Source organism: Fringilla coelebs (genome assembly GCF_963513975.1).
Source record: "Fringilla coelebs genome assembly, chromosome: 16".
NCBI classification, from domain to species: domain Eukaryota; kingdom Metazoa; phylum Chordata; class Aves; order Passeriformes; family Fringillidae; genus Fringilla; species Fringilla coelebs.
The window spans coordinates 14,143,354-14,169,781 of NC_140042.1; the positions used below are offsets into that span (position 1 = coordinate 14,143,354).

The 26,428-nt window shown below is 44.3% G+C and overlaps 1 protein-coding gene across 1 annotated transcript in view; it reads right to left on the reverse strand.

Annotated features, from left to right (window-relative positions):
- ADCY9 (adenylate cyclase 9) overlaps positions 1–26,428 on the reverse strand; it is a 90,428-nt gene that overhangs the window by 33,179 nt on the left and 30,821 nt on the right. Inside the window, exons 2-4 of the mRNA XM_084216536.1 lie at positions 12,330–12,502; positions 7,013–7,117; positions 2,639–2,856 (exon numbers count right to left, since the gene is read on the reverse strand). Coding sequence (XP_084072662.1) covers positions 2,639–2,856; positions 7,013–7,117; positions 12,330–12,502 — 496 coding nt within the window. The remainder of the gene's footprint in view (positions 1–2,638; positions 2,857–7,012; positions 7,118–12,329; positions 12,503–26,428) is intronic.

The window sequence follows — 26,428 nt, forward strand, 5'->3', positions numbered from 1 at the left end:
CCTGTCAGCTCATTCTGTCTCCAAAAGGAAGATCCCACTTGATGAAACAGTCAAGTACAGAATCTGTTTCCCAGGAGGCCTCTGCCTCCCAGCACAGGGTGTTCCCCAGATCAAGCAAGACTGGGAAACGGGAAATGAAAGAAATGAACAAATTTTAAAATAATGAAAAAGTGTTTTAACAAGAAACTGCCCCAAGGAGGGGATGAAGGCTGCACAGAACCCAGATCTGGGGGAGCTTCAGACATCCCTGAGATTCTGCTCTGGAAGTCTGAAGAGATCATTGTGATCATTGTGCCCTGATCAGCATACCAGTACTTGCTTCTTGTACTTCAGAAGGTTTATAACCTAAGGAATACCTAATTTTTGTTGGAAACAAAAATCCTCAAAGCAAGAATCCTTTGAGGATATTCCCAGTGAAGTTAAATTCAAACATTCTAAATCTTACACTCCAGTTTTCTTTTAAAGAGCACAATAATGTGCAGGTTACAATGAACAAAGAACAGGATTTTTGTACAAGTAAAGCCAGACTCAAAGCTGAAAGTATTCACTGTTTGTCAAATACAGAGAATCAAGTTGTAAGAACTGGTAACTTTCATAAAAGGACCCTTTTGTAATGTACTAATACAAACATGCCACACTAATACTGTCTTTATTAATATTATTTTTAAAGAACATTGGAATTGTGCCGAGGTATCAGCTCCAAGGTGAAATCTTGGCATGCAAAAACCTCTCAGGCACACAGCTGAGCTCAATATCCCCAGTGTCCAGCATTTCCTCCCAGCTAGCCCCAGGCAGCTTCCTAATGCAGTCTACAGGCTCCTGAATCCCCCCAGGATATGTTTAACCCTTCCCAGCTCTGCAGGAAGCCTGTGGGATTAATTGATGCACTTTATCACCATATCTGGGTTAAGTATTTTCTGTTAGCAGGAATTTATATCCAAGTGCCCTGCAGTGGAAATCACTGCTCAGTGCTCAGGGAAGATCACTTGGCTTTGCAACAGCATCAAACCAACACAGCAGAACTCAGTGAAAATGGGGATTCCTGTAAAATGACCACAAGGAAGTTTGGTCCTCTCCTTGAAACACCTCAATTTCCCCATTCAAAAATCCTCATAGATACTGGATTCATTAAGACCAACATTATGTTTTACAGAAGGGGACCAAGAACATTTTTAAAATGGCTTATTCCATATCATTTCTCATTGAGAGATGTTGAAAAAAATCAGCGTAAACTGGTAGGCTTGAAGCATTTCACATAGATCTAATTAATCAGAAGATTATTTTTGGAAAGTTATGTTTACATGAACTGAACTCAGCAGAGAAGTTTCCCTGGCAACAAGAAATGGCCCACTTAATATGGTAATGATGATATTTAATTGGGACCAAAAAAAAAAAGCCAGGCTTTGACTGATCTCAAATCATGGTACTCCTTCTTCCAAATCAGAAAAATTACCCATTTTGGGAGTGGAGGAGGAAAGCACCAGAACACAAGAACTTGAGTGAGGTATCTTCAGCAGACCAACTGCATAAATGAAGCTACTTCTGTAACTTAGTTTGCAGAGTGCTGGTTACCTTTTTAAAAATATTCCTATTTGTTCTGGCTGATTTCTGCCAACATCTGGACATTCCCAATCCATCTATTTTCTATTTGGAAATATCAGCTAAACCTCCATTCTCAGCCACTAATGACAGACCACACATTGAGAAAAACAATAAAGAACCCGAAATTTTGACTCAACAAGAGAAAGGTAAAGTGACAAAATCTAGGTAAGAGACTGGAGAGGGACTCCTGTCCCTCCTTCTCACTTCTCCCTGCCTAAGCCATGTTTCCATAAAGGTGATGGTGTCCCTGTTCCAAGCAGCTGAGTCCACAGGAGAACACAGTTTCAGGGATATTTATACAAATTACCCTCAATCTGAGTGGAAGCAATGAAAAAAAAATAGCCACAAATAATGACAAACTCCAGCTATCTGTTTAACTGCACCAGTCAAGTCACTGCCATAATGGAGATATGGTTGTGTGTTGATAAAAATCCCACACTACTAAATTTTGAAGCATATTTCCTCTGCCCAAAATAAGCTTTTATGTTTGAAACAGAGAAAGAAACTCATTTTACAATATCTAAGTAGATTGTAAGTCCATGAGAATTCACTTCTATTAATTCTGCTTCCAAGCCCAGTAGGATTTCATTAGTAAGATGTCATCAAACATTCTTCTTTTAATATAAAAAACGTGAGTTTTGTGGTTCAGATTTTATGTTACATCCTAAACTGCAGAGGAAGGTACACACTACATGCATTAAGAGGACTTTGGATTATAAAATGGAATTCAACTTTGTGACAAGTGATTTAAAGAGCAATTTCCCCTTCAGTGACTCAGCTGAAGGAGGACTGACAGGAGGACTGTTCACCCTGGAAGCAACCAAAAATTGGTTTTACTTATTTTAAACAGAAAATTTCTGACATCAAGTTTCTACTGTAGTTTAAGAAGAATAAAGACTAAAATCAGGAAATTTATATATGTTGACAACAATTACTGAAATCAGACAAAAAGCACACAAATACTAAAGATATGGAATCCCAGTACTGCTTTCTCACCTTTACAGGGTTTTCCACTGCACAGCTCCATTCTCCTTACCTGTCTTCTTTGATCACATCCACAAAGTGGGCATCTGTCTTTTCCCTGATGTTTTTGAACCTCAGGGGGAGCAGAGCTGACTGGTCCAGGCTGACGCCGCCCCAGCGCCCCTTCTCCTGCAGCATCTCATACAGAGAGGTTTGGCTGTTGCTGAGCTTCTCCTCCTGGGGAGGACTCAGGAGCCCATTCTGGGTCTTTGGGCTGTGTCCTCCTGGAGCCTGGACAACAGAGAGCAAAACACACCCAGGGAATGTCAGAAGAACAGACAGGAGAGTTGCAAGGAACAAAAAGTGAGAGGAGCTCTTCCCTCAGCGCCCTGAGCTCTGCCCTGGCCACAGAGCCCAGGGTGGCCCTGCCCTGAGCCCAGCCCCATCTCCTGGAGGAAGCTCCCAAACCTCCCATGTGCCTCTTCAGGTGCCACCTTTGTGCCTTCCATGAACCACCTCTGCAAGGAGCAGAAAACAAAGCACATTTTCACACACTCAGTGACAACCAACCACAAGCCCAAATTTCATTCACTCATCTTATGGTTAAGATTCTTCTAGAAAGCTTTTTAAATACACATTTAATTTGTGCTGGGTCATGAGACAGCTCACTCTGTCCAGCTTTTGCTGATCCTTCCCCTGACCACTACAGGGCTGCTGCTTTACCAAAGGTTCCCCCTCTCCCCCACCTGTGGGATCAGCCCTTTTGTACATCTCATTCTACAACAAAAACTCCTGCAAGTAAACTACATTTCCTTCTCTAAGACATACTTATTTTTTCTGTTTTTTTTTTGCCTTTGTATTAGTTAAGACAGCTTTAACTTTGACAACAGCTGGCAACGTGGCTTAGGTACACAGTATCACGAGAGCACAAATTCCTTTTAAACAAAAATTATTCTATTTTTGTGGAGCCTGAAGTTCCCTCTTTTACATTTTGTTTGACCTAGACCAATATGTACTGAAGCAATTCCAAAAGAATTAGACAGCTAAGTGTGGTTAGAATGAAAATGAACTGCAGTTAGTCAGGATCATTTTCAAATGCAAACATAGAGCAAACTTGGCATATTTGAGTGTTCATCTCCCCCCCTCCATATCTTATCACTTATCATGTAGCATTTATCCTCATCCTGAAACCCACTCATGACAGAAGTTTCTCCATTCCTGCTTGTACAGAAGTGACAAGCTCCTCCAGAAGACTATTCTTGGATGCCACCACAGTGACCATAAATAAATACCATAAATATCATCACCACCCCAACCACGTGCTGAAATATGTTCCTGACATTGTAAAATCAACTTAGTTAAAGTTAAAAAATATCTTCTTTCTGGCTGCCCGTGCAAAATCAATTCATTTCCTTTGTGATCTGTCCTGTGAAGCAAAGGAGGCACATGAACACAAGCCAGGAGAAGGGAAAGGTTCAGACACAGCCAAGGAAGAGACAAGACTGAGGGGGCAGCAGGAGAACCCTGGGCAGGGAAGAGACAGGAAGCCCTTGGGCTTGGCTCCTGTCACAGCCAAGACCTCTAGAGCTAAAGGCATAACAAGGTGTGTTGGAATGGTTCCCTGGAGCTCCAGGAAAAGCAGGAGGGAGGTGGGTTGTGCTTCCCCTTCCTCCTCCCTCCCGGGGGGATGGGGATCCCCACCCTGCGGGCTGCCCCGGCCTGTGTGAGCCCCAGAGCCACGTGCTGGGAGCCAGGAGATGGAAGGAGTCCCAGTCTGGTCCCTTCTAGCCCTCCCAGCAGTTGTTTTGGCAGCTTGCAGGTGTTCCCAGCACAGCAACAGCAGCTGAGGAAGGAATAGGAAATGGGGTGGTTTCCTTGGTGTGCTGCCAACGCTTTGCTGCAGACCATAATCACCAGAAGGGAAAGGGGATTGCAGCCACAGATCCCAGCAGGGGCACACCAGGGGACAGAGGGACACTCCTGTAAGGCAGAGGCACCAGAACTTCTCACATAAAATGTCACCAGGTTCTTTTCTAAGAGAAGACACTGAGCAGTTCCTGAGTAAATCCTCCTACACCCCTGCCAGGTTACCCAGCCTGCCCAGGGGGAACAGGGCTGTGGAGCATCCTGCAGAGCCAGGGCAAACCCCTCTGCAGGTTTTGGGGGGAGGAGGACTAGCAAAGGGAAAGCAAATCAACTGAGCAACCAGCTCTTAGTAAAGAGCCTTCATTGGTTGGTGGGTTGGTTTTTCTTAACTTATGCTAAAGATTGTATTTGCTTAGAGCATCTCCCAGAACAACCTGAGGCCTAAAGAAAAACTGAAAGTCATAGTTACCATCTTTTTTTTTTCCCTGTGAAACAATCTTTCTCCTCTTCCTAACCACTCCAGCCACTTGTTACTTGAAAAGCAGAAACCAAGAACTCATAGTTTTTGCCATGATCAGATCAAATAAAAGATTTGGACTCCTAGGCACTGTCTGCTTTCCCTGCTGTTCCTTAAGATCATTTGAAAAATGCAGTGAAAATTTCTCTCTTTCAAAGAAGGTCAGCATGGACTTTCTCTTTAGCTCCTTGGCAAAGGCTCAAATCCCCAAGAAAATTCTTCCCTTCAGTCAGCTCAAGGTTTCTCTGTGCTCTGTTAATCTTAACAGGCAGGGATTAGAGTATGAAACTGTTTGTGTAGGAGAAAATCCCTATTTATTAAATGTTGTTAGCTCCAACCTTACTGGGACTTCTGAAGGCAACAGGCTGCAGGGTTTCCCTGAGAACTTGGAGGCTTGGTGTGGAGTTTCCTCTCAGCAAGAGACAAGGAAGCTCCAGAGGCTGTTGGGAGCCTTGCAAGCCCAAGGATATGATTAAACATCATTAACATTCCCTAAAGGCAGGGGACTGGAGTGCAGCATGGGCTGTGGGAAGGGAACGGAGATGGGTAGAGGGAGCTTCTGTCTCTTCTTCCCCAGAGAGCTGGGGCTGCAAGGAAGTCCTGGGAACCAAATGCCACAGCAGCTCTGTGTGTGTGTGGCTGTTCTCTGAGCTTTCAGTTGAACAGGCATCCCAGACTTACTGACAGCCATGACACAGCTCCCATTTTTGGCTGAGCAAAAACCGAACCCAAGAAGGAGGTGAGACTTGGGCTCCACTGGAATTCCTCCAGGGCAATCACAGAGCTCTTCCTCAACTCTGTACACAGATCTCCTGCAAGGAAGGTCTGATGACTTGCTGATTCACACACATGGAGCCAGTGCAGGTACAGTAGGAAGCAATTTAAAGCAGGCAGTTGGCACCTAAGGACAATCAATCCCTCTTCAGTCAGTTCTTGGAGATCCCTGCGTGTGGGCAGAGGCCACCTGGGGAAGAAGCATCTCCTGCCTACCATCTTGGCAGCCCAGGCAGATCTCCCACATGTTCTCTGTCTTAGAGATCTCCAGCTGGTTTGAGACAAGTCCCTGCTGACACCTCCCTCAGGGCTCAAGGGATCAGGATTTTATTCTTTTCTTAGGCTGTTTCCTGGAACTCTGGCACAGAACTGCTGTGTAACACACCCCTACAGCCCAGTAAGGCAGGCCCTGCTTCTGAGCTTCCAGTTTCAGCATGAGACAACATGTCAAGTACAGAGAGGGACAAACACAGATTAATGCAGTGGCTCAGCACTGGCAACAATGCTGGCAAGTTTTTCATCAGCTTTACTGGTGAGAAGAGCTGTAAGACACACATGAAGAACAAGCTCACTGTCTCAGAGCATGTCTACCAAGTGATTCTCCCCAAGGAGGGAAAATATTATATTTATTTGAATATATAACAACCAGGTGAGCAGTGGTCCTCAGTCTGCATTTCAGGGAGGAGTGAGAGGGAATAGGCAGAGCAGAGAGGCTGCAAAGGCCACAAACAGGACGACAAACAGGCAGTGTCTGGCATGGCACAGGAATTAGGTGGCTTCAGTGGGAATATCAAAGCAACAGGCAAGGAGACAAGCATGGCAGCAGCACAAGGAATATGAAAGAGACTGTTTCTGTAGGTCAGGAAAGGATGCAAACTGACTTAAAGCTGTGAATTTTGTGTGTGAACAGGAATGACCTCGTCTCAGAGCGGTGATGCAGAAGATGCTGGCGAGACACAGAACTTGTGGTGAGGTGACCCAACCTGCTGGTGTGAGGATGGAGAGTGTGGGAGTGCTCCTTGGGCCTCCCTCTTTGGGTACCATCAGCATAGTTTAAAGAACCCAAATTTTAGGTCCTTCTCAGGATCAAGCTGAGCCCACAAAATTACTAAAATTTTGAAAATTGGGGCAGGGAGACTCAACTAAATTTTTGAACACAAATAAAAAACCAAAATCATAATCAGTTCTGCTGCTTAAGAGCTTAGATAAAGGAATAGTGGTGAAAAAATAAGAAAGCTGGGGGAAGCAGAAAAATAAGGGGAAAAGGGAAGTGAGAAATACTTCAATTACCTTTGTACTGTTTTTATGCTCATCCTGACAACCATTTTGGATAGCTCCTTCATCTATGCTGACATCGCAGTGGGGGGCAAGGGTGGTACTACATGAAGGGCAAGGCTGAAATGAGACAAAAGAATTTTAGCCAGGAATGTTCTGGTGTCCTTGTAGTATGATGCAATTTGTAATTCAGTCCACTTGTATACTTGCAGCACGGTTCAAAGATAAACAAAGCTACAGAATGGGAGGCAGGGAGAAAAATTTGACTGGAACAGAATGCACCATTTCAAAAATAAATCACAGATTTGCTGTTTGCTGAAGCTAAATCTAATCCAGGAAAGCTTCACTAGTGTAAGATCACAGATACACTGTAATCACTGTGCACAGGCAAAGGACTTCCCCAAGAGGAATAAAACACTCTTTAGTAGGAGAAGAGCAATTTCCCTGGGTGAAACCTGCCTGTGAAGGCATCTGAATGCCATTAGGAGAGAAGACAGCACAAAATGCAGCAAAATCCAGAAAAAACATGAAACACCATGATGCATTATGAACAGTCCAGGGAAATGGAAAGCAACAAATCTGAAATGAATAAAGGAAAATGCTTTTTCATACAGAGCCCTAAGACAGGGAGCTCAGACTATTGTACACTGTTGGAGCCAAACACCCAGCAAATGTCACAGGGAACAAGGAAAGCAAAACCATCAGGATTTGTACCAGTTTCAGGTTGTGCATTTTGGAAGACACTTAAAATATTGCATGTGAGCTTTTTAAACAAGCTAATTCCTTCAAGTAAAAATGCAATCTTCTTTAGGGGAATTAAGCCTGGAATTGTATCTTCCAAGTTCTCCACTTTCTTCTCCAGTGCAGGCAGTGTTGAGGCACAATCCTGCTCAGAGGGTCCCTGAGCAGCTCTGGCATCTCCTCTGCTCTGGAGATGTTCACTGTGACCAGGCTCACCAAAGTCTGCTACTCAACACCACAGCAAGTTTTCCAGCAAGAACCTGAGCCTTTTGTCACAAACTCAACAACCACTTAATTCTGTTTGTTCTGGACATGTTCAAGCCTCTCTAGTCCAAACCCACAACTTCTGCCTCCAGGTTCACTCCCCATTTCAGAGACCAGCATATTAAGTCTTTTCAGAATTAACTTTTCACCTGATGCTCCTTTTCCACCTTGCATGTCCCACCTGAAAACACCCAGCTTGTTTACTTTTCAGATGTTTCTCCCAGCTCACTCTCCCTGTGACATCCAGCCACCCACCAATGCCTCTCAAAGGCTTTCATGTAGGACCTGGAGCCTCCTCAGCAGCCAGCAGATCGTCCTGTCTGCTGTTCCTCAGGACACAGTCCAGGCTGGGCACTGAAATTACTCTGAGTTTCCTAACCTGCCATCAGATAAACAATTTACATCCAGTTCTGAACCTGTGCAGTCTGAATGAATACCAACACTGCTGAAGAAACCATGGAGTTGGTTCTCAAATGGTTTTGTTTTAAAATAATCTCTGACCAACTATCACAAATGTCTTGGCCACTTGATGGAAGACATTTAGATGGCCTAAAAAATAAATCAGCAGTGGGCTACCAAGCCTTACTAACTAAACCTCTGGGAGTTAGATTTATCCATGCCAAAAGTCAGGTAATGGTGACAAAAAACAAATGCCTCTAGCAAAAAAGAAGAAACTACTCCCCGTTTGATCCTGCTAATAAATTAGCAAGACCACTTCCAATCCTCAGCTCCCAGGGTGAAGCCAGAAGACAAAGGGCTTGGAAAAGCAGCCTGACCTTTGAGAAGAGGCAGAAGTTCCTCTGACTTTCCCCATATGTTCAAGTCAACATCATTAACTTCCTTCTCTATTGCAGGCATTCACAGGCTCCCTGTGCTGCGACCTCAGTGCCATGAATAAAACATTAATGCACTTCCAGCAAACACTAAGACAAGCAAAGGACTTTCTGTTTTCATACCAAGCAATCATTAAAACATTTTTACAACAGCTTCTGATTCCCTGTCAAGTGAGGCATGTCATAAAAGATGATAGGGAAGATAAACTGATACCAAAACCACTTAAGCAGGGTGGAGTGTTTTCATTCAAAAACCCACCTGCTATTATAGATTTATTCAGAGTTCTTACCCTCTGTGTTCACCATTTCAGTAATGTAAACACATCTTATTGACAGTCAAACTGCAACAAGGTTTGCAGTTAAATGAACTACAGATACACCAGAGGAGGAAATACAATTCCTTTCATGGATCAATTACTGTTGCACTCTCCCTCCTGACTTTCCTTTACAGATCTTGTCCTCTAGAACAACCCTTCAAGCCCAAAATGTGAAAGCCATCCTTTGCATCCAATACAGCCACTTATTCCCTTTAAAATAAAAATATTTCAACTCGCCTGTAATTTTGCCTCTCTTACTTAAGTCTCTTTTGCAGAGCTAGAGTCATCTCCTCCTACACCACCACCATTTACAGCTTTGTATTTAAAACAGTTGGCATGTAAGTCATGATTCTTTTGCAAATGATTATCTCCAGACCCTACCAAGCTGCAGGCTTTAAAAAAAACCCTCACGAAAAACCCAGAAGCTGTAAAAAAGAAACCCACTCCTTTTCAAAAATTGTGCATGATCTCTGATCAAACTGCAGTCATACCTTGTGGGGTTTTTTTTTAACATACATATATATTTAAAGCAAAAGAGAGGAAATTTAGATTTGATACAACGAAGAAATTTTTTACAATGGGAGTGGTGAAACACTGGCACAGGTTTGCCCAGTGAGGTGGTGCCTGCCCCTGGATCCCTGGAATTGTCCAAGGCCAGGCTGGATGGGGCTTGGAGCAAGCTGGGACAGTGGAAGGTGTCCCTTCCATGGCATGGAAAAGCAGATAGGCTTTAAGGTGCCTCCAACCCAAACCATGCCATGATTCTGTGATTCTCCCCAGCAGAGAGAAGGCTGGTGCACATGACCCTCAAGAGCATGCTGTGGAGTCAGGAATCCCTGGAGCTGGCTGTGCTGGGAGAGGCAGGGATGCTCCACACTGCTGTGCTGCCCCTACAGCCACAGAACGGGTTGTTAAGGCAGTGCTCACACAATCACAGGGAAAGCTGGGCTTGGGCTCATCCAGAACTCCCTGCAGCACCAGAGCCCTGGGGCAAGGCAGGCTCAGGAATCACAGCTGGGAGGACACTTAGGAAATCCCTGGCCAGAGCTGCAGTGCTGAGGGTGGTGAGTAAAACCAGGCACCTCCAGACACAAACTCTGCAGTAGCTGGAGCACAACAGTGCAGCCAAGGCAGCTGAATCTGGGCTGCCATGTGTCTGAGATGCTCTTCTGAGCAGCTTCTTTTAGTTTCTCCTTCTCTCACTCACAGCCATGCTGGTACTTTTGCACTCTACAGAGAAACATCTCAAGGGCCAGGAGCTGGACTGCAACAATCCTTGTGAATCCCTTCCACTCAGGATATTCTAAATAGCAATTAACACCCTGTAAAAGTCCCAGAGCAGAAAATCAGGGACAAAGTGTAGTGGGGCAGCACCATGTTCCCATGTTCCACATCACATCCCAGCTGCTCAGAAGAGTGGTGCAGCTGTACCTGCCCTTGTGCAAGGTAAATCACCCCACATTTAATAAAAAACCACAGCTGATCCTTAACCCCGGAGTTCATTTTGCACCCAGATCATTTCAACAAGTACCACCCCAAGTTTGTACATAACAATGTTACCAAGCCCCAGCTGCAGGTGGGTCAGTCCCATCCTCCACTGCAGTTTCAGCCCTCAGTCACAGCCTCCTCTGCTGTCTGACATTCCCAAGGCATCCTCACTGTCTCTCAGAACAGCAGCCACAGCTTCACTGCTTGGCTTCATCCCTCCTCTCTCCCTTCTGCTCCACACTGGCAGCTCAGCAATCCTGCTCCACTTGGCACACTCTTCTTCTTCCCTCACTGCTTGAAATGAAGGAGTTTCTGTCACTGCCACCCCTGGACCTCTGCATGACCACAGCCTGGGCAGCACTCACAGCTTTATCTGTACAGCTCCCCCCAGCTCTAAGCTGTATTTTCCTGCCTTATTTGCCACTGCCTTCACTGAAAGGCAAGAAGGAGCTGGAAAGCTGGTGCCAGGAGGATGCCAAATATATTCTTTCTTACACAGGAAAAGGAATAGCAACATATCACCAGTAACTTGGATGCTGTCAAACCACACTCAGAGCACATTCTGGGGAGGGATAAAGATGGCTACAGCTCCCTTCTGTGGTTAAACAGGCTTGGCTGGCTCTCTAAGGAGCTCACTCCACTTTGGACCATCTCTTTGGGTCAGTCCTCCAGCTGATCTCACCTGTAATCCAGTGTTTTTACTTCAAATCTTAAAACTGGGAGCAGAGGCAGGGTAAAGGTGCCCTACTCATGCTCTCCTAATCCAGAAAAAAAATGAGAAGCAGTAAAAATGAAGCAGCATGAAAATTATCCTCACATCAACTCTGTCAGCTGAGTCTCAAACCTGGGTTGAAGAGATCCAGTCAGGACTGGCCACACTGGAGTGTAAGGACAGGGACCTGCAGATGGCCACCCCTGGCTCTGACATTTGAGCCCACCTCAGGCAGCCCAGGAGAAGGAATTCTTAGCACAAATGAAAAGAGAGAATAGACATCTGTTGTTTGGGAAATCTGTTCTGAGATGGAAGATGGAGAGTAACAGCAAAGCTCTGAAGCAATACACATTGTTTCACAGATTTCCTTGTCAAGAGATCTTGTGAGAGGTGTGAACATAACAAAGTGTCATCATTCCTCCAAGCTGAATCCATACAAATCATTGCCCTCAGCTCCAGATATAGGTTTCTAGAGCAAGCAGACAAACCAATCTCCCAACCCACCAGAGCATTTTCTCCCATCACAAAAACAATCCAATTCTCTTTTGCAGGGACGTCTGTTGAATACTCATGGAAAGGTTCACAGGTACATGACCTCCATGACAGAGGAACAGCAGAAGCAGCAAAAGCAGAAAATCCCAGAAGTTACAGTAGCTGCATAAATCATATTCTTTCCCCCCCATAAAATCCAGACCATTTAAAAAGCATCACTGACCTCTCAGTCCCGACATACAAATAGAAATATTTATTTGAAACCACCTTTGAGAAGTGCTCACCTTATTTTAGGGATTGTTTGCCAAGTGGGGAGCGAGCCATTTGACTTGGTAAATTTTTCCTCCCTCAAATTCTGTTTTATGACTCTATGTACACACACCCATACATATGTAAATATGTAAAGCAACGCATAAACAAGCCCATAAGGTTTCCCCAGCTCTGCTTTGAGATCTGTGCTGCTGGGTTTTGAGAGGACAACTCACCTTGGGCTTTTCCACCTGTTTGCTTGTCTTGGTCAGGTCGCTGGAGCTGTCGGCTGCCGACGTTCCCGGTGTCCTGGCTCCGTCTGCAGACTCCAAGCCAGGAAGCAAAGCTTGAGAACAGCTGCACTGGGGCTCCTTCACCTTCTGACCCGAGATCAGATAGGTCTTTAAACCTACAGGAAATAGAAATGACCAGTCAGAACTACAGAAAGGCAGAGAGAACACTCCTTTGGGCTACCAAAGCGCTGCCAAGATTCAGGAATACAGCACACAAAAAAGACAGTGGCTGGGAAAAACAACCAGGAATACAAATATGATCTGTGCAAAGTGGTGGCACAAAGGGTTCCCCAAATCTGCTGCTCCAGACAGAAGAGGTGACTCTGACACACAGCTACATGTTCTCTCTTTATTCCATTTTCACTCATGTACTTCTGAAAAACACAGCTAAGACCTTATGTATTTGCTTCTAAGTCATAATTTGAGCTTTCACTTTAACTCTTTACTTCTGGAAAGGATCTGCAGCCCGGTTTTCACTGATATCTGTATTAATATTCTACTTCTGAAAAAGCAGCATGTACTCCTTCATTTGCCAGAGAGATGTCGTGAACATTACTTAGTGCTGGTAGCACATTGAGAAAGGAAATGGCATTTAAGTGCTAGAAATTCTGATGGGTTTTCATAGTTAGTGCAGACTTCACATTTTTAAAGAACAAAATCAATCTCCCTCTCTCGCACGTACACCCACACACGCCCTCTGCAACTGGTGTATGAATTGAAGCATAATTGGAAAGCAGATCCAATATTAAAGGCCAGGCTGGTAAATAGCAGGTTGTATCAAGCTGAGCTGTATCAAAAACCTGTTCAAAAAATGAAAGATCAGAATTTCATTTAACACAGCACTTCTTTTACATCCTTGAACTTTGTGCCGTGGTGTTCTGGGCTATTTCTAGACACAAAGCCTGAGAAGGAGCTCGTAATCACGGCTTTCTGAATTCACAGGAGTTCATTTGATTGCCCCTGGATGGGCAATGTCCTGCTCAGCATGGAGGGGCATCAGCGTCCCCCAGAAGGAGTGGAGGGCACCAGTGTGCACAAGGGCAACGTGCTCCTTTGTCTGTGGTGCCAGAGCCCACATTCCCAGGGGATGCTGCCCCAAACCCTCCCTGCCCCAGGCTCCTGGGATGGCTGCTGGGTCCCATCTGGGTCAGCTCTGCATCCCCTCCCTAACCCTGAGACTTGGCTCCCAGTGCAGCCAGACAGGGCTGTCACAGCCATCGACCCATTCGATTGGCTCCATCCACAGGGTGAGCACTGGAAATAAATGTGTCAAGTTGCAGCCTGAGGAAGAGGGCAGGTTCCTGCTCCCTGTGATAAGGTCACTCTCGCATAACCTCCTTCACAGACAGAAAATCATATTCCATAAACCTCCCTTTAGGTCTGTAATACACAACACAGACTGTACGTGGCCAAAACCTTTCCAATAAAAATAACCCAGGCACACTGAGAGCAACTTTGCAGTTTCTCTCTTTATTCCACTTGTAGCTTTAGTTCCTGAACATGACAAGCAGCACAGGAAGCCACATCCCTACCCACCATGTCCCCCTGAGGCTCCAAAGCTGCTGGGAAAGCTCTGCTGCTCTCACCCAGAGCTCCAAACCCAGGCACACTCGCTGGCATCTCGAGATGTTACACCATAGCCAATCTTTATATTTATATCATTTATAGCAGTGCTCAGATTTTATTTGGCAGTGCTGCTTAATAAAATCCTGACTGCTGCTGGCTTCCAGATGTCGAGCTCTCTCCTTCAGACTTCTGCTGATGGGTGCTGTTGTTTGAGGAATTCACCACAATCAGCTCACAATTATATGTTTACTGTGGTAAAGGCTGGAGCATTAACTGACTGCTCCTATTTTTAAAAGCTACCTTAAAGCAACAGGAGCAATTTCCCTACTCCTATTATTCCTCCAATTTTTTTCCTACACAAACATCTTTTCTTTGTTTATTGTACTTTTGAAAAGGCACTTTTTATGTCTCACTGAGCTGTGCAGGAAAATTATTTTGTCAATCTTGTTGCATGCAGTAAAATTATCCCCAGTTTGAGCTCCACACCAAGGAAAAGGAGGAAAAGGAGGAAAGGCTACAACACACCAGACATTGCAACTGGATTTGGGAAAGCAGAATCCAGTCTTGCCCCAGCTCCTTGACCCCACTCCCCACCTGGTCCTCTCCATCCCTGGCAAACCCACCAGCCCACAGCACATCAACAGCAGCCACCCTGTCCTCCAGGCTGAAATGCTTGGTTGTTGGCACCAAGGACTCTGAAAATCTCTGTATTTCCTCCTAGTGCTCCCCAGCCCCACCACATCCCTGCAGAGGGAGTGTTACTCAAAAGGGGTAATTTGAATTGGGACAGAAAGAGAAAAACCAATATCCTGCATGCGTTTTGTATGGAGCCAACAGGAGAGCTAGAAGGAGAAAAAGGTTATTTTTGTAAAGTTTTGGAAAAAGAAGAGGTGTAAGAACCTTTCATCTTTACAAAACTGCTAATGTGGCCTAGCTAATACTTGTTTGTTATTAAATCCTTATGATGGGAAAACTCCATTTGCTTCAGTGTTCCTGGAACTCTGTGACACTTCACAAAGCACCTTCCAGGCCGAGTCTGAAATATTTTGGTACAAAAAAGGGACATTAGTTGAGTAGAACTGTACTGGTGTAACTAAAATGCATCATCTGAGAAAAGTGTTCTTCCTCCTTTGACATTTCCAGGGAATTAATACAACCAACACTGTCATTTTCCACACAAGCAGTGTAGGGAGTGAAAAACATCCACACCAGCACATTGAAATCAATTAAGTAACATGACAATAAGGAATGAATAAATAGAGGAGCTGCTATTTTATGTGAAAATGCAATTTTTGGTCTGTGTTGCTGCGCAACAAAGTAACTCAAGACATGGCAATGCAGAAAATGATATGAGGTGCCTGTAGTGCTATTTATAAAGGCCAAGATCAATCTTGTACTCACTTCCTACCCCGAAATTTATCCAAAATAAATGCTGAAGCACAACCTCAAAGTGCCTGATAGCAAATCTGTCCTCTGGCAAGCTTTAACCTGCAATTCTGCTTTTTCCAGAGGTGGTTCTTGGAAGCAAAGACAGGGAACAGGCTACAACAACCCCAATAAACCAACTTAACACAGTAATATTTTCTGCCCTGGAAAAAAAACCCGAGCTCTCTCGTGTTTCTCTGAGGAACACAAACCATTCCTTTCACTGCTCTTCAAGGTCTGAGATCCTGTAAGCGTTATAAAGAATAACAGCTCCTGCACACTGAGCCAAAACACTCATTGCTTGAAGTCATCTACTTTGAATATTGACATGGCAGTGTTTGCAAAGTGTATTTTTGACAAAATAATAACAGATGAGATCTTCATAGAACGACTGTGGGTTTCTTAGTCCTACTACTGTGGAATTTTAGAAGCATTAGTGAGTCTCTCTACTTGGCTCCTTCCTTCAGATTGCCTTTCTTTGATCCCTGGCATTTCTCTGAACTTATAAAAACAGAAAATCCACCCCAACCACTAAAAACCACTCCTAATAACAACAAAAAATCATATGCATGTGCTCACACACAAATTCTTTTCCGTCTGCACAAAAATAAACAGGAGTTATTATAAATAAGGCTGTGTATAAACATCTCAGGCTTCCCCCAGGTTATGGTGGCGTGAGAAAAGCCAATGGCTGTGAGCAGAGGGGATTCAGGAGCACAGGGAGAGGCTGCAGCTCCCTCCTGCCATGAGCAGAGGGGATTCAGGAGCACAGGGAGAGGCTACAGCTCCCTCCTGCCATGAGCAGAGGGGATTCAGGAGCACAGGGAGAGGCTGCAGCTCCCTCCTGCCCTGAGCAGAGGGGATTCAGGAGCACAGGGAGAGGATGCAGCTCCCTCCTGCCATGAGCAGAGGGGATTCAGGAGCACAGGGAGAGGATGCAGCTCCCTCCTGCCATCCCCTGGGACACCCAGAGCAGCCCTGGAGTGAATCCCCATCCCCAGCAGTGCCTGCAGAGGAAAAGCAGCCCATATAATTTGTGGGAAGTTACTTGCCAGGAAGGAACAGGGAAAGGAAGAGGAAAAATGTTCTGATCCTTCAAGTCCTTCATTCAGTCATTTATTCCTTCCTTTCAGCTCATTTATCCTCACTATTTCAGGTCAGAAGTTGCTGTTATCCAATCTAATCTGATTTTTACATTAGGAGAGGACCTCCCTCCATGTATCTGTTTAGGACAGGATGTCTTTTCCTAGAGGAAATGAGGGATTAACACAAATACTGATAAGAAATTCTTGGACAAAATATTCAAGTTTCAATTTTTGATGCTTCACCTGTTTGGAACTGAAATTTTTTACCCCTCTGTTGATAGCACACAGGAAAACTTCTTTCTCTAGCAAACATTTTTACACTTCTCATGTCTCTGGGTAAGGAAATTCAAATTCTTTTGAAACCTTCTTAGCACTGATTTGAAGAGACACTAAAAACCAATGGCAACATTTCAGTCACAGCCTTACAGATTCATTTAACCAAAATATAATCCCACTTTTCTCATACACCCCTGTCCCTCCTTCCATGGATCACTTCACCTTTTTAGCTGCAGTATGGGCAGTTTAACAGGTGAGCATCCCCCTCTGTACTGGGAGACAGCAATATTCCTTATATTGATGGAATAAAATCCAAATTGCATTGATTACAACCCTTTTGACCAAACAGTTTTATGTTAATGCTGCTCTTTCACTGTTTAACTTTCCAATATTTTTCTTGCAGTCTCCATGCTTTAACCATTTAATCATATCTCAGGTTTGAGCTCCTTTCTGAACTGATGGATAACTCATTTCTGGGTTGTGCCTCCCTGCAATCCATCAGCTTTTTGCTTTCTCTTTTTACAAAGACAATAAAACATTTCCTCCATGCCTCTTAAAGACATCTTTGCACTTGATCAAGAACCTGGGAGTGAAAACACTGATATTCAGGCACTGCCACTCTAGGGAAAGGAAACACAGAGCAGTGGTGAGGTTTCCTCACACAATAAAAGGAGCTGCTACACAATTTCATTAGACTGACTTGCTCTGTGAAATAAATTATTAACTGTGATTTCTGGAATGTAACAGGACTGGCAAATAATAACTAAAAAAAATCCCATCAATGTATTTACTTCTAATAGCAGTCTTTTCTGGCATCTCACTTTTCTGTGCTGGTTGGTTTGGTTTTTTCCCTTGTCAAAGCCCAAATGATCTTCAGGCACTAACCTAATGTCCATGCAAGAAATAATACAGCACAAACCACCAGTCCAGGAGCTTTAGTGTCCTTGGGTCCAAGCTGCTGCTGAATCTAAAGATGATTTCCAGTAGGAAATATTCTCCCTCATTCTTAAAGTTCAACAGCTGCCAAATCTGTATTTATGGGGACTGTCTTCTCACTTTATTACAGCCAGGGAGTTCACAGAAAATTCTTCCTTCCTCCCAGCACACCACTCTCATCTACTGAATTGGGAACTGGGATTTTACACCACAACAAAAAACCTGTTGTTTTGTCTCTACTCAAGGTTTAGTGTGGGAATTAGGGAACGTTTTTCAGCGGAAGGGTTGTCAGGCACTGGAAGGGGCTGCCCAGGGACGGGGTGCAGCCACCACGCCCGGGTGTTTGCAGGAATGACTGGGATGGCACCGAGTGTCTGCCTGCAGGGGACTGCTCACACACAGCACCTGCTGACCTGGGAGGGTTACTCCAGCCTAAGTGATCGTGGATTCTGTGAATCCCTCCTCTCTCATCTTTCCTGCAGCCCCAGAGCCCAGCCTGCTCCCTCCCAGCTGGGCTGATGCTCAGTGCCAGCAGAGTGGCCGGGGCTGCAGAGCCACCAGGAGCCCTTGTCCTGCCCTGCCCTTCCTCTTGTCCTCCTCATGCTCACAGCAACCTGGGCCCTGCCACCAAAGCCAGCAGATTTCTTCCCACATGTTGGATGAAGTTATTTTTTGACTTAGAGATGGGGTAACTGAGAGGGGTTTAAAAAATTTTTATTCTATTTTTAGTCTCATGAGAAGGGTGAGACAATACAGATGTTATCATTCACATTATTACAATTAGAAGTTATTTCTTAATTACTATATATATAGTAGTTATTTATGATATATTTTAATATATTTATATATTTATTGTATATATGTAATTATTTTACTATATATTTTATAGCTCTATTTCTCTGAAGTATTTAGTTTTTTTAACAAGGCTGTTTTTTGAAACATGTTTCTAGTTCTATTTCTCTCTCAACAATGTCTGTCTTATTCTATAGCATTTCTCAGTAAACATTTATCTCAAAAGTTTACATACAAATGCATACTATGTGAGCCTTTAAAAATGTTCTACAAATCTATTTCCCCCACAGACACAATTAATGAAGAGTTTTATGTTAATTCTCCTAACCCTATAAAATGCTTACCTATTTCTACTCCTCCTGCCCAATGGGGTGTGTGTAACATCACACACAGCAGTTTTTGAACACTTCAAGATCAAATACACCCCAAAGACCCCACATCATCATATCCATTCTTGAAAAACAGCCAGGCAAGCACCAGTAAAGGTAAACACAAAGCATCCAACTGCTCTGATGAAGGCTGTGCAGAATGACATGAAAAAATAATTCATGAGGCTTTTTTTTCTATTTAAAAGCCCTAAAAATACCCTTAAGAGATTTCCAGCATTTTATCTGCAGATATTTCAGTGATAAAGCTGGAAGCCAGAACCACACCACCGTCTTTTATACAGCAGGCCTTGTGTCACTCACACTGCAGGACTGCACAAAAGGACATTGGATGACTCTATAAAAAATTGAATTTATTTCCCCCAACCTGCAAAGCAATGAGGCAAGTCCTACCCTCTAACCCACAGAAACCACTTCCAGCTCAGTGCAAACAAAAGCATGGAACCCAAACCACTCAGATTCCAAACAAGCCTACCTGGAAAAGCACTTTGAATGTATGGAGCAACATTTCCTGTGGCTAAAATGAGAAAGAGAATTTCTGAGCCAACTTGCTATCTTAGGTCTCTGGAAAGCAGAAACAATGATAATAAGAAACAGAACTTTATAGACTGGAAAGACAAAAGAAACTCAAAAAAGCCAAAGCCCCAAACCTATCCCCATAATCTCCAAGGAAGAGCTGCAAAGAGCAGAGAAACCAGAGGCATCTTCTGCATTATGGTAAACTGCTGTTTCCCTTATGCCTCCTTTGTTTAGCAAAATACTTATTTTTGATCTTTTGATCCTCTAACAGACAACAGTGGGTTTGGAAAATGCTGATCAACAACACATGTGTAATTTTGGTATTCAACATCTGCCAGTTTTAAGTGGGGATTTCTGGACCCAAACCCACAATTTACATTTATAGCTAAGCTGCAGAAAGGAAGTTGCAGGCTGGTAATCCATCCTTGTTCAGTGTCTTTCATCTTCTTCTCACCTGGGTGAGATAAAATAACCCAGCCAAAAGAAAAACACAGCAGAAAAAGGCCTGGGCAAACCCAGCACATACAGGCAGCTCAAACACACCGGTCCAACTGCCACTGATGGCTGAGGAATATATATATATATGTATATATATATATATACACTTTTTTTTTTTAAACTCTCCTGGCAGATGAAAGAGGCTGAAGAGAGACTGATCCCCACACTGGGCTTTATGACTGCCCTGATTTACCTTCAGCTCTACCAGCTCTGCTGGTGCCCAAGTGCCTCTGACTAGAGCCTGGGAGTGAACAGCAGATGAGCCCATTCTCTGCAGTGACTCTGGGTTTTTAACTCATTTTTTCACCTCAGTACAGCTCACAGCTTGTCATCTTAATAGCAGAGAAAAGCAGGTTTAAGGAAAGGTAAGCCTGGGGTTTTTTTTGCAGTCTTGCCAGGGGCAAGGGAAGCTTGAAGTCCGGCAAATTTACTAACATGCTGCAGAGAAGAGATTCTGTCCTAAGGGTCCCTCAAAAAACCTAGCAGATATATCATGTTGCTACATTTAAAGCTAAAAAGAGGCCCTAATTCCAGCTCTAGGATGTTGGGGATTAACTGGTAAAAATACTGTCTGGCTTTTACTGACACTGCTCAGCCATCCTGTAAACTCTCCTGCAGTCTGGGTCACGAAAACAAATTCCATGATGCAATCCCACGCCTGAAAAGGCATTTGCTATTATTTTATTGACACTATTTTTCACATTTATTGACAATCCCTTTGCCCTCTGTGTTAATTTTAACACCTGGAAAGGAATAAGCATGCTAAGAGAACCAGAAACGTTTGAACAATGCTGGTGGCCAAAGCACAAGTCACCCAAGCACACGAGGGCATGGCACTTGCAGGGGGCTCCAAACACTTCAAAAATTATTATATTCCTCCCACAGAATACCTTTTCTGGCAACAGAAATATTAATGAATTAGAAACTGAATGTAATAAAGGCACAGCCCATTTAGAATTCAGCATTTCACTGCTGGACTGGGAATGAGGTGCCAGAGCAGAAGAAGGAGCAGCAGGGATGGAGACCAAGAGACTCAGCCCCAGTGCAGCCATTGTCCAGCTCCCTGCTGCAGCCACTGCAAACTGGGAGCTGTGGGATGGAGAGCTCCATCCTGTGGGTGTGCTTCACCAACACTGCAGTGAGGTAAAGCAGGTGTGAATACACTTTACACACACAAAATGCCTGTTTTGGCAGCTCAGGACTGTGCTTCAAGGAAAATGATAAGGTCACAACACTGTGAAGTCTTTTGAAGACATTACAGAGTCTTTTTCTTCCAGTTTCAGGATGCAAATGTGGGTTTGGAGTTTTTTCTCCTCCCTCATCACTGACAGGAAAGCAGCTCAGAGCCCAAAACCAGACAGCCAGATAACCAACCCCAACAGCTCCACAACGTCAAACACAGGGCACAGATCAGCCCCTGGAGCTCTTCTGCAACACAGATCCATGACACACATCCCTGCCCATCCCTGAAATTCCTGCTGCAGGGCAGCAGCATGGAAGGCAGCAGGATGACAGAGGAAGCCTTTGGGAACAGCTTTCTGTTTGGCCTCTGCTATCCAAGCTTTTGGGCAGGATCTCTCTACGTTTCCCTGGTGAATTTGCACACGTGGGAAGCTCTGACATTCCACATCACCCAAAGAGTGCAGCAATCCTTTGGGATATGTAGAATATACTTCTAAAACTTCTTTTTATTATAAACAAAAAAGCATTTCCAACTTAAAACTACCGTGGGAGGGAAACAAGCAATCTGAACACGGCACAGGAGATATCTCCAAGGCAAGGACTTCAAACAATTTATTTAAACAGCAGCATTATAAACCAGAGATCTAAGAACAGATAAGGATTTCTCAACAAAAATTCCACTGCTCTAGACAGGACAATTATACAAAGCCACAAACATCCCAGAAAGACATCATATATATTACATTTTCTTCCCACACAGTAGCTGGCATACCTCAGGAACTATGGGTGGCTGCACCAGCCTCTGCTACACACAGGCAGAATTAAAAAGAAGTCAGAGAGGCTCTAGGTGCAAGTTTTCTTAGCTCCAGGCTCTCAAGAATGGAAAATCATTCCTTTTAAACTAAAAAGATGAGGCCACAGTGAAAGCAGTTAGAGGCTTATTAAAATCCCACCCAGGAAAATTCCACTTGGGATCAGAGGATGCCACCTATCTTTTTGATTGATATTTTAGAATTAATGAATAACAAACGTGCAGGATGGAAGAGAGGACTCCAATAAAAAACAATAGTCTGATGCAACTGGAGCCTGCTCAGCCCATGGTAACAGAGTGAGCTATTGTGGCTCTCTGGACTAACACTTTTTAATAGAATCCAGATTCAATTTAAACAAGACTTTAGAAGCCTGTTTTGTTATACTGCTGCAATCTCTTTGTGTTGACAGGGCTACGATCAGGCAAATTCTTTCCCTCTTGCATAATGCAGGTAGCTGGATGCTTAATCAGCATTTTATAGGGAGCAGGGCAATCCCACAGGCTGGCAGTGCCCTCGTGCTCCAGGGCTTCAGAGGGAAGTAAAACCCAAATCAGCTAAAATCCATGGGCAAAGCTGGTGGGCTCTGCATGGGGAACACGAGTACCTTCCATGTTGTTACCTTGAACAACAATTCATTAGCTTGATTAGCCTTAAGACATACTCAGAGGACATAAAAGATTTGTCCTTAAGGGATCAAATGAAAAGAAGTAAATCTGCATATCTTAGATAATTCCTGCATTAAAAATTTAGGGTTTTTAAAAAGTTGTATATGTCTGTGTATCAGTGCTCCAAGCAAAGAAAAAGGTCACCTGGGGTCCCCAGCACAGGAAGGACAGGGACCTGTGGGGAGTGAGTCCTGAGGAGGTCACCAAGGTGATGAGAGGGATGGAGCAGCTCAGCTTTGAGGAAAGCCTGGGGGAATTTGGGATTGTTCTCCCTGGAAAAGAGAACTTTGGGGTGACCTAACTGTGGCCTTTCAGGACCTGAAAGGAACCTGCAAGGAAGATAAGAGAGACTTTGGACAAGGGCCTGGAGAAACAGGAAAGGAGGAATGGCTTCCCACTGTCACAGAAGGGCAGGGTTAGATGGGTTATTGAGAAGAAATTGCTCCCTGTGAGGGTGGGGAGGCCTGGGCTGCAGCTGCCCCTGGAAGTGTCCAAGGCAGGCTGGACAGGGCTTGGAGCAACCTGGGCAGTGGCAGATGTCCCTGCCCATGGCATATTTGGGGAACAAGATGAGCTTTAAGGTCCCTTCCAACCCAAAGCATGCCATGATTCTACAAGCATTTTTCCACCTGCCATCAGAGCCCACCAGCACAGTTTGAAGAGTTAATGTTTATACCAAATACTTGTTCAACACATTTTATTATTAGATCAGCTAATAATGGTATTTCTTCCCCCATCCAAGATCTTTGGTCGGAACTGACAAGTTACACAGTGAGCAAGCACAGTTTTGACAAAGCCTGCAAAAAATGTTGCTCATCACATGGGCTGGAGTCGAGCACACATATTCCAACACTTGGGAAGCCAGCATGAGAAAGAGAATAACCCCCCATGATCACTGGCTGAGGGAATCATGTGAGCACCAGGGTATTTATTCAAATTGGCTGCAAGAAGGCAGACAAACAGAAATAATGTTGCAGTAGTGAATTCAGTCATTTCACAACTCCCCCAGCGCCGAGCCTTGTGCAATCCAAACAGGCAGTTGTAATTCCAGGTAAGTTGTTATTCATAACTTACACACCACTTGTTTACATGTGGTTGACAGTTTTAAATGGTTACTAATTCAGAACTGAAAAATAAAGCTAATGCAAATAAAACTGCTGCAGGAGGCACTTCAGAATAACAATATCTCACAGTGGTATAAACACTGGTGAGGTGGTGAAGAAGAAACTCCCAAGAGCTGCCACCACCTAAGTATGTATCACTATACAGCTGTATTTTAACTGGCAAGCTTCAGCCACTGAGTATTTGCAGTGTTTCTAGCTCAAAATAAGAATAATTTCAGAGCCACTGCTCTTTTCAGAACAGCTGCTTGAGTGTTGTGTCTCCCCCAAGCAGAGGATCAGCTTTTCAGTTTATTCTCCTCCTCAGGTAAAACTGTAAACAAATAATCATTCCCCAAAATAAAAACCATCTGAAAGTCCAAAAACAAGGTTAAAAAGGAAATATTGCCAGAACTGTGTTTATTTACACAGTCAAAACGTTTCTGAAATTCCTTCCATTTCCTCAGTGTACAACGCCGAGGCAACCTCCAGTCCTGACAGGCCAGGATTGAACCGTGCCCTCCTCTCCGCGGGCCAGGGCGGATCCACAGCACGCATCTCTTCCACCCAGATGACACCAAACCCATCCTGGAGAGGGATCACGTGTTGCCACACATGGAGCAGGCCCTCGAGGCCGTGGGGCTGCTGTGATGGCTGGCTGCAGGACAGCCCTGTGACCCGGTGAAAAGGACACCGTGCTCTTGGCCTGGCAGTGTGCAGGAAAGGCACGGCCAGCTCTTCATTGAAGAGTCTCCTCCAACAGCTGATTCAGCCTCCAGTGCTCTCCAGCTTGCTCTCCTCAGCTCTGGCTCTAAGTGTGCCAAAGCACCCAAACTCTGAGGAGTCAGGAAAGCACCACAACCAAGAATCAGGAATTGTGGAATGGTGTGGGTTGGAAGGCACCTTGAAAACCAGCTAGTTCAAATAGCCTCCTGCCATGAGCAAGGATTTCTTCACTAGACCAGTTCCAACCCGGCCTGGATCTTCTAGGACATCTTCTACTGCTCTCTCCCACTGGATCACTGTCCAATGGAGTTCACTGCAACTCTTATTTCTGGAAAACAACATGATGGGCAAAAAGGGTGATGACATCCCCCATTCCCAAAACTGCAAGGACAGAAAACAAATTCTCTGTCACAGGAGCAGCTGTTGAGGGTTTCAGCCCATCCCTCAAAGCCCCCGGCACAGAGGAGCCAAGCACCTGGGTCAGGAGTCATCAGAGCTCACACAGGTATCTCGTGCCGAGCCTTAAACCGTGTGTGGTGACCACAGGTGAACCTGTGGTTCTGTGCACTCACTGCAAATGCTGGATCACTGCAGCAGCACGCCAAATAACACAACAGGATGGATTATAACATGATTCATGTCCATAAAGTACATAACACAGGCAATGAATTCTTTCATGTATCCACAGGAACACCCAAAGAAACAGATACGGAGAATTGTCACTTGCTACCCAACAGATTTGCTTGATCACCATTACATCATGTGAGTAAATCTATCCAGTGGGAAGGACATTAAATCACATACAGTTAAAGAAACATTCTCTAAATGCACATGCATTGAAACATTCTATTTGTTCTTTTGAAATGACTCCACCCCCATACTCCCAGCAGCAAATCTTTGTGCTGATACTCAAACCTTTAAGAGTGAAGGAGATACCAACACCACCAGACAAACAAGGAGAAGTCCTTCAAGTGACATAAACCAGACATGGGTAAAATCAGCATTTCTGTTTCTCCAAGGTTTGAATATTCTATAAATCATCTACTATTACTCTCTGCACTTGGACCAGTCCTGGCAGCCTAGTTCATACCAGAGCAAGCCCCCAACCACCAGCTCCTCCATCAGCTCATGGCCCATATTTGATTTCTTCATCCTTTGCAAAAACATTCTCAGACTTTGTGCTAATAACTAGCTGATTACATTTCAAACCCTCGCGCTAAAAGTTATTACTGGGGAGTGCAGGAATGTGTCTGGAATGCAAAAACAACGGGGGTGAAAAATCAGTGGGCTCTGAGCTGGTATAAATAGATAGTTCCCTGTGGAAACTCATCTCCTCTCAAAAACCAAACCCAAAGACAGTGCCCCACTATCTCCTGCAGTTAATCTCACTGCAGAACTGACTCAGCCATCTCCCAGCCCTTAGGAAGAGGAATCTCCAATCTCCACAAATACAATATAAATAATGTTTCTGTTGTGCTTGCGTGCCAGACAGAGAAGCAGCCTGCGTAATCTGTTGATAAACTCACGTAAGAGACAGTAGTTTCGTGATATGCCAAATACTTCACATCTTGGAAAGAAATGGGGAAAAAGTTATTCTTAGGGAAGCTTTCTCTATGGTTGAATGATGGCAGGTTTATTGACAGAAAGTTTCTGGTATGCAAACTTACTGTGGTCCAAGCAAATTCCTGCATCACCCTCCACCTGGAAGTTCAAGCTGAGTATTAAACCATGAGATCATCACAGAGGTCTGGTCTCTCTTTCCAGTCTCTGCAAAGGGGGATCAGCCCTGCAAGGGCTATAAACAGGATTTATGGGATCCATGGAAATTAGGGATCAGTCCCCCCAGATTGATTTTTGGGGCTTTGGGCTGCCCCTGTGTAACTTACATCCCTTCTCATTTGGATGTGGAGTTACTCTCAATCACTTTGAGGTATAGAAGACACTGGGGAAAGTAAAGATTATGGGTCTCCAGAAAAGACTGTTGGAAAAACAACCTATTTATTTGCAGCCTTTAGGCAAGAAAAAGCTTTAAAAAACAACATAAAGAATTAAGATCAAATAAAAGCACAGAAAC